At 46.0% G+C, this 13,831-nt stretch overlaps 1 protein-coding gene across 3 annotated transcripts in view; it reads right to left on the bottom strand.

Moving 5' to 3' along the window:
* LOC310769404 (tyrosine-protein phosphatase non-receptor type 11-like) overlaps positions 1-13,831 on the bottom strand; it is a 67,450-nt gene that overhangs the window by 3,092 nt on the left and 50,527 nt on the right. For all 3 annotated transcript variants that reach the window (XR_014551632.1, XM_083628725.1, XM_083628726.1), the window contains exons 5-14: positions 13,570-13,689; positions 12,515-12,628; positions 11,171-11,267; positions 10,782-10,861; positions 8,746-8,901; positions 6,006-6,137; positions 4,631-4,785; positions 4,008-4,075; positions 1,436-1,587; positions 124-224 (exon numbers count right to left, since the gene is read on the bottom strand). Coding sequence is in view for 2 of the 3 variants with exons in the window: in XM_083628725.1 (XP_083484851.1) it covers positions 124-224; positions 1,436-1,587; positions 4,008-4,075; positions 4,631-4,785; positions 6,006-6,137; positions 8,746-8,901; positions 10,782-10,861; positions 11,171-11,267; positions 12,515-12,628; positions 13,570-13,689 (1,175 nt within the window). In the remaining variant the exon portion in view is untranslated. The remainder of the gene's footprint in view (positions 1-123; positions 225-1,435; positions 1,588-4,007; positions 4,076-4,630; positions 4,786-6,005; positions 6,138-8,745; positions 8,902-10,781; positions 10,862-11,170; positions 11,268-12,514; positions 12,629-13,569; positions 13,690-13,831) is intronic.

Here is a 13,831-nt window from a genome sequence, read left to right as displayed (position 1 = left end):
CAAAAATTTGCTCTGAATTCATGTTGGGCCAAGGCTTCGATTCTATGCTGTCTCACCAACTCCTCCCCCCCCCCCCCCGCTTTGCCTTCAAATAAGGCCCTCTTCCCCACAGCTCCACCTTACCCTGTCTGGACTCTTGGTGACGGGGGGCGAGCTTTCATTCTGGGCTGCTCCATCGGCGGGTATCGGATATTCAAGTACTCTCTCTCCTTCCTCGTATTTCTCTGAAACGTGACAACCAGACAGATTTGATTGGTTCCACAGCTCCTCCAACCTTTGCGGCCATTTCTAAAATGTGACCCACTCTTGCTCAGAGCAGACCCACTGAAATTCATGGACGAGACTAACTTGGGTTCATTGGGCAGCATCCCACCTAGTTTTACTCAAGAGCAGACTCATGGAAATCATTCTGCCCGAGTTAGCCAACGTCCACCAACTTCCATGGGTCTACTCTGAGTAGGACCACCACTGGATGCAACTGCGGCTGATGGAGGTTGGAGCCCAGCAACTTCTGAAGAGCCGCAGGTTCCTTATTCCTGCATTTTAAAAAAAGGCAGAGCTGTGATGGAGGTAGCTCAGGGAAATACAGGCAAGTGACAGTCTAGTTCAGGGATGAGGAGCCTACAGACCTCCAGATGTTGCTCTCACCATCCCTGGCCATTGGCCATGCTGGCTGGGGGCTGATGGGAGATGGGAGTCTGGTTCCCCACCTCTGGTTTGAATGCTTTCAGAGCAAACACCTTGGGAGTTGAGCTTGGAAAGCAATTGGTGACAGGAGCGAGCCAGCAGTAAATCACTCCCTGCAAGTTGGAATTAACTCTTTATTGGCAAGAGCATGATGTGCACAGACTTGGCGGAGTGTCAGGCCTAATGAGCACAGGTCTTGCCCCATGGATCAGTTGCCAAGACTGAAAGTCCTCACCTCTCCACAGCGGTCTAAGTCCTCTCCTCTCCAGGGTTTTTCCTAAGCAATCAGAGACTGCATCTGCATGAAGCCAACGTCTCCTTTACCCATTTCAGCCCTCTTCTGGTTCTGGGAGACCAGGGAGGAAGGGAGCTGGTCGCAAGCAGGAGTGGGAGACACCTGTGACTCTTCAACTGCTGGACTCATCTCTGCCTCTTGGCATCCCTTCCCCAACATTCCTGATTCAGCTTCTGCCTCCGATTCTGGACTTCTCTTTGCCACAGACTCTCCCAGCTCACTAAGCCCCGTTACCCCTTCAGCTTCTGACACCTCCTCCTCCTAGACTTCTCTCTCTGACTACTCATGGTCATCCCCAGTCTCTGAGCCTTCTTCCTTTGGGGGTTCCCTAGCTGGTTCCTTCCACCATTCCATTGCATCCAAAACTGTGCAATCCAGTCCCTGGTCCCATCCCTAAGCACTCTTCAGATCAAAACCACCCCTCTTTTGGTGGGCAAATGGGACGCCGCCTACCTGTTCCTCTTCCAGCTCCTTTTGTTCTGTGGCAATGTACTGCTGGACAGCCATGTAGACGAACTTGTACTGCGCTTCTGTTTGCACCATGCCAGAGCGCTGCCTCCGTACCATCTGGATGGTCTTGGGGATATCGATGTCACAGTCCAAGCCTATTTATGGGCAAGAAAGGTGGGGCAGCCTTAGGTCACATCCGCACTGTACACTTAAAGCATGCAGCTTCTCCCCCAAAGGGTCCTGGGAACTGTCATCCATCAAGAGTGCTGGGAATTGCAGCTCTGTACACTACAATTCCCAGGATCCTTTGGGGCGGGAAGCCATGTGCTTTAAAAGTGTGATGTGGAAAGAGAGCATTTTTCCCTGTGGCAGATTGAGAATTGGGGGTACACCCATACAGCGGGTGGCGCTGTGGGTTAAACCACAGAGCCTAGGACTTGCCGATCAGAAGGTCGGCGGTTTGAATCCCCACAACGGGGTGAGCTCCCGTTGCTCGGTCCCAGCTCCTGCCAACCTAGCAGTTCGAAAGCACATCAAAGTGCAAGTAGATGAATAGGTACCACTCTGGTGGGAAGGTAAACGGTGTTTCCGTGTGCTGCTCTGGTTCGCCAGAAGTGGCTTAGTCATGTTGGCCACATGACCCGGAAGCTGTACGCCGGCTCCCTCAGCCAATAAAGCGAGATGAGCGCCACAACCCCAGAGTCGGTCACAACTGGACCTAATGGTCAGGGGTCCCTTTACCTTTACCTTTACCATACAGCCAAGATGGCTTCCTCTTAAAGAAGGTGTAAGAAAACAACTTATCCCAAAATTATTTGGTGGAAATGAATGTTTTAGGGAAGGGCATATGAGCCAAAAAGGAGATTATGGTGGACACACAGGAACCCCAGATGATATATTCTTTGAATATTCACTCAGATTTCCTTGCACAAAGCTTAATCAGTAGTCAAGACCAGGGCCGGATTTAGGTTTGATGAGGCCCTAAGCTACTGAAGGTAATGGGGCCCTTTATATGTCCAGCTGTCCTTTGTCAACAACAAATTATCGCTGTTTTTTGTGTTGAATACATGCTATATGGTAATTTATGGACCTAACAGGTATCTAAAGCCATTTGCACATAACAAATAGGAGCCTACACAACACAAAACACTGTTGCTGTACATAGGGTTTTATTTTATTTGTTTTTTATCTTATATTTTGGAAATGTACATCCAGGTTGTTGTTTTTCCTTTACATTTTTTGAGAGGCCCCAAGAGAGTGGGGCCCTAAGCTATATATAGCTTGTTTAGCTTATAAGTAAATCCGGCAGTGGTCAAGACAATGCCCTGTCTTTACCGAGCATTCGTCCCAATTTGTTTTTAGGGAGGTTATACAACAGAGGGTTTTCATCCCTTGAACAGAGCCCTTGAATTCAACGTGCAGCCTTTAACAGTTCCAGTAGATGAAAAAGTTTTGGGATATGCTATACAATGAAATGAAAAAAAAATTCAAATATACATTCCCAAAGAAACCAGAGGCTTTTTTATTAGGGATAATAGGAGATGAAGTGAGAAAAGAAGACTGCAAATTATTCTTGTATCCCATGACTGCCGCAAGGATTCTTGTGGCCCAAAAGTGGAAATCCCAAGAGTTACCAACCCTAATGGAGTGGCAGACGAAATTATTCAAGTATACTGTATTGGCAAAAAAGAGTTATAAAATTTGAGACCAAAAAGTGACAAAGTTTGAGGAGGAGTGGAGTAAATTTGTTGTGTATATACGAAATAACTGTAGAAATTTAAAAACTGTAGCAGGGCTAACATAAATCTTGTGATGTATATAGAATGTCATTAAGAATCTGCAGGAATGGATGTAAATTGGGAAAACTGAAGCAGGAAAGGAGGGAAGTTCGGGCGCGAAATTCTGCAGGGTAAATAAGAAGATTAAAAAGGTTGAATGTTAAAGTTTAAGTTTTATTTAATTTTGTTTTGTTTTTGAAAATCAATAAAAAAGTAATAAAAATTAAAAACCCAGTCCCAGTAGATGATCAAATCCCTTCCGTAAAACAGTGACAGTCTGTTGGCGACCACTCTTGTGAGCCGCTCCAAAAGGCCAAGTTACGCCCAGGTGGGAAGTGTTCAACTTTCCCATAATGATGTAGTTAAAATTCAATTTCCTAGTCCCTAGGATCGTCCGGAACAATCCTGAAATCCCTTTTGAAACACAAAAAGCTGCTGAGTGCCTAACTAACTGCATGGCGGCCAGCAAGAATGAAGGGAAGAGGGCAAGCTCCAGAGGAACAAGAATGGGGGCAAGCTCTGGGGTCAAGTCTATAGCATAAAAGCTCACTGGTCAGGCATCTTCAGAGTTTTCAGCCCTGAAAACATCCACAGAGCTTACAAGCCTGCTTGCCCAGAGCAATTAGTAGTTTGTGACCTAAAGCAGAAAGTTTCTCTGCTAACTGGTCACCTGGATGCAGTACCAGCTCGCTATAGGCGATTGCCTATTATTCACAAGACTGCATTAAACATTCTGCATGTCCCAGATCCTCCTTAGAATTAAAAGGTGGAGAGAACCTCAAAGTTCTATTGTTTACCTTGCCTGTGAATAGTGTCCACCAAGATGTCTATCACTATGATGGTGCCCGTTCGTCCTATCCCGGCACTGGGGGAGGAAAGAGAGAGGTGAGGAGGGCAAAGTCACCACCAGCCCAGCGCAGACATTAGCCCATAGGTCAGCCAAGGTGAGAATGGCTACAACAGGTACAGGAAGATCTGGGACCCCCAGGAAGTTGGTAGACTCCAGCTCGCATCAGCCAACTTTGACAACATTCAAGGAAAGGGTGGGTGGAAAAATCAGTCGCCAGACATTTAAACCCTTTTCTCTGGAGGGTTTAACATTGAGATTACTGCCATTAAGGAGATTACAAGGCAGCCATAAAAACAGCGTTGATATTCACATTCTCTATGTTGGTTTATAATCTGTAAGGGAGGAGCGTAGATCCCAGCTAGATAACAGAAAGTCCTTCATGCAGCGTGGAACTATGGAACTCACTCCCACAAGATGGCTTTAAAAGAGTGGGGAGCCTAGAAAATATAGAGCATACAAACTGCGAGTGCTTTGATATTATTACTTGAGCAATCCACGAAAATTCATTGGCCAATACTGCCAACCTCTGCAGCCAGTTCAGCCAAGCATCGCCCCCTCCTGGCCACTCACCTGCAGTGCACTACGATAGGCCCAGTGTCCGGGACGCTCCTCTGGGCCCTGTTGACTTGATCCAGGAAGCCTAGGACTCCCCCCGGCTCATTGGGGACCCCGTGATCCGGCCAGCTGAAATACTGGAAGTGCTTGATTTGCCTGGGGCGCTCTTCCTGCAACATTGGAGGAGGAGATAGTTTTGTAAGGCTAAATACATATCCCGCTCTGAGTAGTGCAGGTCAGGGAAGAGAAACACAGATCTGCCTGGTTTAGGGAAATAGTGGCAGTGGGAATTGTTAAGCGCTATGTTAGGGACGCAGGTGGCCCTGTGGGCTAAACCATAGAGCCTAGGACTTGCCGATCAGAAGGTCGGCGGTTCGAATCCTCGCAACGGGGTGAGCTCCCGTGCTCAGTTCCAGCTCCTGCCCACCTAGCAGTTCGAAAGCACATCAAAGTGCAAGTAGATAAATAGATACCGCTCCTGCGGGAAGGTAAACGGTGTTTCCGTGCGCTGCTCTGGTTCGCCATAAGAGACTTAGTCATGCTGGCCACATGACCCGGAAGCTGCATGCTGGCTCCCTCGGCCAATAAAGCGAGATGAGCGCCGCAACCCCAGAGTCGGTCACGACTGGACCTAATAGTCAGGGGTCCCTTTACCTTTACCTTTATGGGTAGTGGGGTGATTTGTCAAGGAACTGGGGCTGGGGGACAAAAGTAGGAAAATGTTTGCACAGGTACTGTACTAAACTCTGGCACAAAGGAAGTTGTATACCATGATTGCATCTTCCACAGGAGATCAGTTCTAAGCGTTCAATGTATATATAGAAGCACATATACACTCTCTTGCCTGACACCACTGATTCATGAACATCTGTGAGGTGGGAGAGCAGGGGACAGCAGGAGGCACATGGATTGAGTGGGGAAGATTTTGTCACCTGTGTGCCATATGCAAAACTGAAAACAGCTTGCCTTATGCTCCTACTTTGTATTATTTAGCTCGGCGGGGTTCTCTATTTTGCTGGTTGTGGGAGGAACGATCTGCAAGATCTGCAACAGGCACTGGAATTGCAATGCAAACTGCTAAAAGATTGCATTGAGTTTGCAGCCAGCTTTGCTGAGATGCACTCTTCGGAAGCTTCATTTTTCTGAAGGCGCTAGAAACTTTATTTTATTTTATTTTTTTAAAGATCAGAGGGATTTCTGAATTCTGCAGAATTTTCCACTTTCCCCACACCCTTGTGGGGCAACAGTGTATACTCATTCCTGGGTCTTTCCAGGCTGGGAGGTGGGGAGTGTATCTACAGGCGGATGATCCAGCGAGATTAGACGAAAATGCCATCTCAAAGCAAACACCATCACATGCAAAAGGGCTATTAAAGAGGTGACCTCTCACCCTGTCCATCCGTGAAATCTCCAGCTCTCGGATGTGATAACCTTGAGCTTCTCGTTCGCCAACATTCCTCACGCTGATGTAACCATATTCCTTGGCACAGTTTTTATCCGGCCAGTAGCGGAAACATTTATTCTGTGGAGAGAGAGAGAGATTAAATCCCATTAAAAGCAAAATTCCAGACTGCATCAACAAAAGGACAGTGCCCAGATCATGGGAAACAACAGTGCCACTCTATTCTGCCTTGGTCAGAAGCCCACCTGGAGTGCTGTGCCCATTTCTGGGCACCAAAATTTAAGGAGAATATTGGAATGTGTGCAGAGGAGGGAGACTAAGATGATGGAGGGTATGTTTAGCCTGGAAAAGAGAAAAGTGAGAGGTGATGGGATGGCCACCTTTAATTATCTGAAGTGCTCTCACATAGAAGAGGGAGCAAACTTGTTTTCCATTGCCCCAAGAAGCAAGGATGTGAACCAGTGGATTCAAATGACAGGAAAGGAGATTCTAGCTAAGCATTAGGAAGAACTTTCTGATAGGACAGTGCAAACAGGCTCTTCTTCACAGGAGGTGTTTAAACAGAGGCTAGAAGGCCTTCTCAGTAGCGGCGCCTGCCCTGTGGAACGCCCTCCCTTCAGATGTGAAGGAAATAAGCAGCTCTGTTATCTTTAAAAGACATCTGAAGGCAGCCCTATTTAGGGAAGTTTTTAATATTTAATGCTGTATTGTTTTTAACACTTGATTGTGAGCCGCCCAGAGTGGCTGGGGAAACTCAGCCAGATGGGCAGGGTATAAATAAATTGTTGTTGTTGTTGTTGTTGTTGTTGTTGTTGTTGTTGTCAGGGGTTCTTCAGCTGTGATTCCTGTATTGTACAGGGATGGTCTAGAATTCAGCAGTTCTCAACCTGTGGCTCCCCAGATGTTGTTGGACTACAACTCCCATCATCCCTGAGCTCTGGCCTTGCTAGGTAGGGGTGATGGGAGTTTGTAGTCCAACAACATCTGGGGACCCACAGGCTGAGAAAGTCTGGTCTAGATGGCTCTTGGCGTCCCTTCCATCTCTACAGTTCTCTGACTCTATAATCAATGCAGATCTCCATGTGTTGCCTTTCAGCTAGGTCTACTATTTTCTGTGGGCACATGATTTGGAGTGCTGCAGTATCTCAGAGCTGACTGAAGTTGTGGTTTCCGTCGTACATAACAGAACTTGCACCCCGTTCTCTTGAAATGAAAGCACCTTGTTTTTCCGGTGCTCCCAAATGCTTAGCTTTGGAGCATATGGAACAGTTCCTCCTTGGTGTTCGCTTGCACACCTTTCGCCAGAATGACTCCAGGAGCCTATTCTCACTGGCTGACTCGCTTTCTTACTCTCTCTCTGATTGGCTCCGATCAGCCCAAACGGTTGAGAATGGCTAAAAATCTTCCCCCTTCCATGCTGTGATTGGGCAAGCTCTAGGATGCTGGAGACAGGGACCCTGTTGCACAAATCGTAAGGGATCTTCAATTCCCACAATCCTGGACTGCTACATCACCGGATAATAGGGTCCCTTAACTATCTGTTATCCACGAAAGAGGAGGAAAAAATACAAGCTTAAAGTGGTTGGTGGATGGGTGGGGGGCAGGCTATGATAGCATCCTATGACCTATAGGTCAGGACATTAATAGGCAAGATGTTAAATTGTTTTTATATGCAACAACTGCGGCAAGAGTATTATGAGCCCAGAAATGGAAACAAGAAGAAATTCCGATGAAAGAAGAATGGCAGACGAAATTAATGGACTATGCAGAATTGGACAAAATGACAGGAAGGATTCGAAACCTGTGGGACCAGAGATTTACAGAAGATTGGAAGAAGTATATGAATTATTTGAAGAGCAACTGTAATCAACAAATTACGCTAGTAGGATTACAATAAGTTTTGTAAGGAGAAATATACAAAGTGTTACAAAGTATAAAAAGATAGAGATATTGGTTATGAGTTTGAAATGTAAAAGAGAGGATAAGAAATGCATACTGAGAGATTAGATTGGATAATTTTCAGACAGGATTGATGGAAGTCAAAAATTTGAATAATATGTAAAAGTATGTTTAATTACTGTTGAGAATGATATGTTAAAAAAACTAATAAAAAATTATATTTAAAAAAATGATAGCATCCTATGAACAAGTTTCCAAACAGAGCTGGAGGGTACCAAGGAAGTGATTACGAACACTGCGATTTCCCTTTCTCGTTGTTGGTAATGAAACCAGCATTTTGAGAGGCAAGGCTGTTAATAAGGCTCTCAGCCAGCGTGGCAATTACCGGCTGGGTTCTGTGCTGGCTCCCTTTCAAGCCTCTGTTTGAAGAGGCTGTTCAAGCTCATCATCAGCTAATTATAACCCACTTGCTCTTTCTGACATGCAGAGGTGGGGACAAAAATTAAGAAAAAGGGAGCCCTGGCCAGCTCATCCGAGCCGTTACTTCAAACCAAAAAGGTTATGAGCCACAGCACAACTTCTGACACCATCGGAGCACCACTTGACATTTGGCCGGGGGGTGGGGGGTGGGGGGGGGAGCACGTGTGTGGAAACTAGCCTACTCTGGGAAGGTAAAATTCGCATTTGTTGCTTTGCTGACTTTTGCCTCTGACTCTTTCCCTCCTTGGCAAATGGCCCTCAGAAGGTTGTTGGGGAGGGAATGTGGCCCTCATGCTGAGAAAAAGGCCCCCCCCCCGCTCCTGCACTACTGGGTTGCTGATTGGCTCACCCTCCCTCGCTCCACTTCTTTGGTCGTCATGACAATGACGTGAGTATTCTCTTGGTAGACCATCGCCCAGAAGTCGTTCACTGTGGTTTGGAGGCAGCCCTGGGTGGCAATGTAGACTTTGCTGTGTTCAGAACTCTTCCCGTCTTCAAGAACATTCTAGAACAGGGCGGGGAGGGGGGCAGGGGGTGTTGGTAAGTAAGGGAAATGGGACACCCACACACAAAAAAAGAGATTGGTGAGAATAAGGAAGAACAGAAAGACAAGCCCTAATGGATGACTAGCTTCGTTGTGCTCATTTAATTAATTTAAATTTATTAATTTCACCCACTGAAATCAGTGAACATGCCTAAGTGTGGTCCATTAATTTCAGCGGGTCTGTTCTGAGTAAAAATGAGTTGAATGTCACCCTAAATTATCGTTTCCCCCACCCCATTTTAATGTATTTGTTTCATGATTAAATTATGACATCCAAAGCTACAGCCTCTTTACTGTACAGACACATTTAAAAGGGGAAAAAACCTATGTAAAATAAAATACTAAATGAAAAAGTTTAATCACCTCAGCTAATAAATAAAATAATAATAATAATGATGATGATGATGATGATGATGTTAGGGTCACAGAGTTCCCTGTACTACATGTGGGTTTACATTGCCTTGCTAGTCCAATAATTTATAAAAGACTCCATTTTTCCAACAATAACAAAATCATCTGATTGTCTGGCACATTAAACTTTTAAATGAACAGAAGCCAAAGTATTAGGCTGACACGATAAAAATGCTTGTACAATGGTACCTCGGATGTCAAACAGAATCCGTTCCGGAAGTCCGTTCGACTTCCAAAACATTTGGAAACCAAAGCACGGCTTCTGATTGGCTGCAGGAAGCTCCTGCAGCCAATCGGAAGCTGTGGAAGCCCCGTCGGACGTTCAGGTTCCAAAGAACGTTCACAAACCGGAACACTCACTTCCGGTTTTGCGGCGTTCAGGAGCCAAAACGTTCAACTTGCAAGGCATTCGGGATCTTAGGTACGACTGTACACCCACAGCCAAAATGGTACATGTTTAAGTTTAAAAAGTAGAATTTAACAAAACTAAAAATAATTCCCATGACCCTCTGGGGGAAGCCCGGACCACCAAGCTGATCTAATTGAGCACCAATGTGGCAAAGCAGTAGTTAAAGCAGGAATGGGGAACCTATCCTCATCCAGAAGTTGGTGGACTACGACTCCCATCATGCCTTGCTTTTGGCTGGGCAAGTTGGGGCTATTGGGAGTTGGGAGTCATCAGGGCCAGGGTGGTCCAACACGTGGCCCTTGAGGCCTTTTTGGCAGCCCTTGGCAACATTTGACACACAATGTTGTGTGTCCGCAGCCCTCAGCAGCCTTCCTGAAGCCGGGTAAGCGAGGCACTGGGCTTTGGGAAGGAGCTGTGAGACTCTGGCAGGGTCCCAGAGTCTCCCCACCTCCTTCCCGAAGCCTAGCTGGTGGCTTCCCAGCACTAATTTCCCATCAAATTTTGGCACTGTGTGGGCTGTGGGTTCCATGTTGAAGTACTCTTGCGGCCCACTTGGTGTGAAAAGCTGGACTGCCCTAAATTAGAGTGCTGAAGTTGGGGGCAGACAGGACCCAATATCTTACCTCTCTGCACAGCTTAGAAGAAGAGTTTGGATTTGACATCCCGCTTTATCACTACCCGACGGAGTCTCAAAGCAGCTACCATTCTCCTTTCCCTTCCTTCCCCACAACAAACACTCTGTGAGGTGAGTGGGGCTGAGAGACTTCAGAGAAGTGTGACTAGCCCAAGGTCACCCAGCAGCTGCATGTGGAGGAACAGAGACGCGAACCCAGTTCCCCAGATTACGACACTACCGCTCTTAACCACTACACCACACTGGCTCTCTGCACAAAGTAGTGCTGAGAACGAAAGGCCCTTTGTCCATGTTCAGAGACACCTGCTACTTTGCCACCCATTGCTTTGCAGGTTAAGATCAAGCCTCTGGCCCTCCCCTCCCTGACATAAGGCCTCCTCTGCTCACCTTAATATAATTGGCATTGATGTAATCGGAACCCGGGACACTCTCATCTACGTCTCGGAGAGCCACTCGCGTCGTGTCAACTACACGAAAAGAGAAACATGGCATTATATTTTGGGGAGAAAATTGCAGCAATTCCCAGATGTATTTATAGGTTGTCTCCTGGATAACCCTGACAAATGACCATGCAAGGCAGTTTATGGCGACACAAAAAAAGTGACCACACAAACACGTGTCACTGTCCCAAGATGGTTAAGTCCGGATACAAATCCTAATCGCTCCACCACATCAGACCCATTGTTCTGCCTACTTTTGCTTCTGACTCCACCCACCACTGGCACCCGGCCCTCGGAAAGGATGTGGCCCTCGAGTGAAAAAGCTGTGATGCTTACAGGGAAGGATGTTTTTGTAGCGGTTCTTGGCTTTGTTCTCCGCACGCTGTCCCTCTTTCCGGGGGTAGAGGAACTTGCACTCCTGCTGCTGCAGCATCTGTGAGGGCAGAAACAAGAAAGGGAGAAAGCTTGCTTTTTGAAAAACACTCCGCATCCACAAAGTGATTTCGAAGAGGGAGTGTAAACCTTGAAGCGAAATTTGTACAAGCTACCTCGAAAGCACGTCAAAGTGCAAGTAGATAAATAGGTAGGGAAGGTAAAACGGTGTTTCCATGCGCTGCTCTGGTTTCGCCAGAAATGGCTTAGTCATGCTGGCCACATGACCTGGAACCTGTCTGCGGACAAATGCCAGCTCCCTCAGCCAGTAAAGCGAGATGAGCGTGCAACCCCAGAGTTGTCTGCGACTAGACCCAACGGTCAGGGGTACCTTTACCTTTTTTACCTGCAAGGTAGGCCAATATCCCCAGGACTGCAAACAGGGGGCACTGATGTATTAAAAACCACTAGTTGGCAAAGTGCATTATCAGAACTGGATTGGGAATCTGTTGGCACAGAGCGGAGCAGGAGGGGATCTCCTTTGGGTGAGACACAGAGGGGAGCAAATGGCTCACCCAGGCGAGCAATGGGATGGGAACTGCTGTCAAGGCGATTTGGTTACATTGAAAACTGTTGTCCTCGCTCTTCATTTCCTCTCGCTTTCTCGTTCTTCAAGTTTCTCCTTTCCTTGTCTTTTCTTCCTTCTTTTTTCTCTTTTAGACTAAAGTAGCTGTTTTATCCCAGCATATTATAAAAAGATACTTTGTCATAGGTATGCATTTTTGTGTATCTTTGAATAAGTTTCAATAAATATATTTAATAATAATAAAGGGAAACAATTGGACTCACAACTGTTTGGTTCAGTTGTATGACGGACTTGTTGATTTATTTGATGGTTTCTTTACTTTTTTATTTGCAAATTTAACAAAATTAAAAAGAAGAAGAAAATATAAAAAGGAAAAGAAATATTTCTATGTTTACTACTGTTGTTATTCTTAACCCTCCATGACCTCACATTTGTTTATGGTTAAAACCTTTTTATTTCAGGAGGCCTTTGCAATCAAAAAAATTCTTTATTTCTGATGATCTTTGTTCAAATTTCTGACGTTCAAAACGTTGCTCCACATTTTGTCTAATGTACATATATCTTATTTCTTGCTGTAAGCTGCTTTTAGAGCTAGGTTGGTAAAAAGTAGGATATACATGTTTAAAATAAATAAATAAAAACAGATGCGGTATTTGCCAAACTTGAGGTTTTTTGGTGGAGTCTGTAGTTTTTGTTATCTAATTCTCATTTTTCCTGTATACCTCAAACTCCTCCCAGAAGCCTTGCTTGGCCTTCTCGCTGTGGTCTGCCATTTTGTTCAGTTCCTTTACCCGGTTCTCAATGTTGGCAGCAATGATCCGTGTGGCATTGAAAGGCTGCAAGACAGGGATGAACAGAAGACAACCTCACAACATGAAGGGCCAGGAAGAGAGAGAGGGGCTGAGCTGGGGTGGCGGGAACCAGAAAAAGGACATCCTTGGAGGACACAGCAAAGGCAGGCCCCTTCCTCGGATGGCTTCTCCAATCAGGGACTGAGGCAAGGAAAGAAGGGCTACCCTTATGCTATTCATATAATCAGTTATCAGTAATCAATATATTCACATATGCTCACACATAATCAGGGCTTACAGTATTTTTATAATCCATTTTGAATCAAAGGAAAGCTTTTGCCTAAGCTAACTGCAAACTGCTTGGAACAGTAACTTTAGAACCGACCTTTCACCTAGAAACATCCTTTTACCCAAGGGGAAAAGGGGAGCCATGAATCAGAAGACACTGGTACAAAATCCCCCTCAAATGCAGGCTAAAATAGTCCACAGAACAGGCAGGGCCAAACCACAAAAACTCCAGATGCAGAATGCATTGGGGGGAGGTAGCCCAGGAGATTCCCTCCCTGAGTCTGAGTTCTGTCAGAACGAGGGAAAAGGTCAGATTGTGCATCATTGTGCATCATTTGTGCAGACAATGGAAAGCAGAAGTTGGGAGTGAACTCTGTGCTCGGCCAGGAGCTGGGAGCATGGCAAAAAGCACGCTAATTGGCTATTTTTCGCTGGCGTTTGTGACTGTCTCATGATTGTCTCATGATCTGTGATTTGCTGTGATCTGCTCAGGTATAAAGACCTCAGGATTTGTGTTTCTCGGGGTCCCAGTCCTTTTGGAAAAGATTCCAACTGGGTCCATTATTGCTCAGCAATAAACCCTCACCTTCTTTTTCTCCAAAAGCTGTGTCTGTCTGATCCTTGTTACACTCTAAGTGGGTACCACTTTACTTTCACAGGACAACTCAGTCCCACCTAAATAACTGTTGCCATGTTACCTGTTTCAGATGTACAACTGCCCCGGACTTCTCCACCATGGGGTTTTTCTTGTAGTGCTCCACTAAGTCCGTGAGGGTGTCAAAACGCTCGCCACCCCCAACGTCGTATTTTCCATCCAGCTGTGGGGGAAAGGCAGAGTTATGACTGCAGAAACGAACACACAGAGAGAGTGTGGTAGAGGCAGAACAAGATGTGGACTAGGACAATGTTGACTCAAATCCTCATTCTCAGATCTCACCTTGGCCTAATTCAAAAGGCTGT

The sequence above is a fragment of the Podarcis filfolensis genome, assembly GCF_964270895.1.
Source record: "Podarcis filfolensis genome assembly, chromosome: 8".
Classification (NCBI taxonomy): Eukaryota; Metazoa; Chordata; class Lepidosauria; order Squamata; family Lacertidae; genus Podarcis; species Podarcis filfolensis.
The sequence above is the reverse complement of the archived record's forward strand: the minus strand, read 5'-3'. Positions and strand labels throughout refer to the sequence as shown.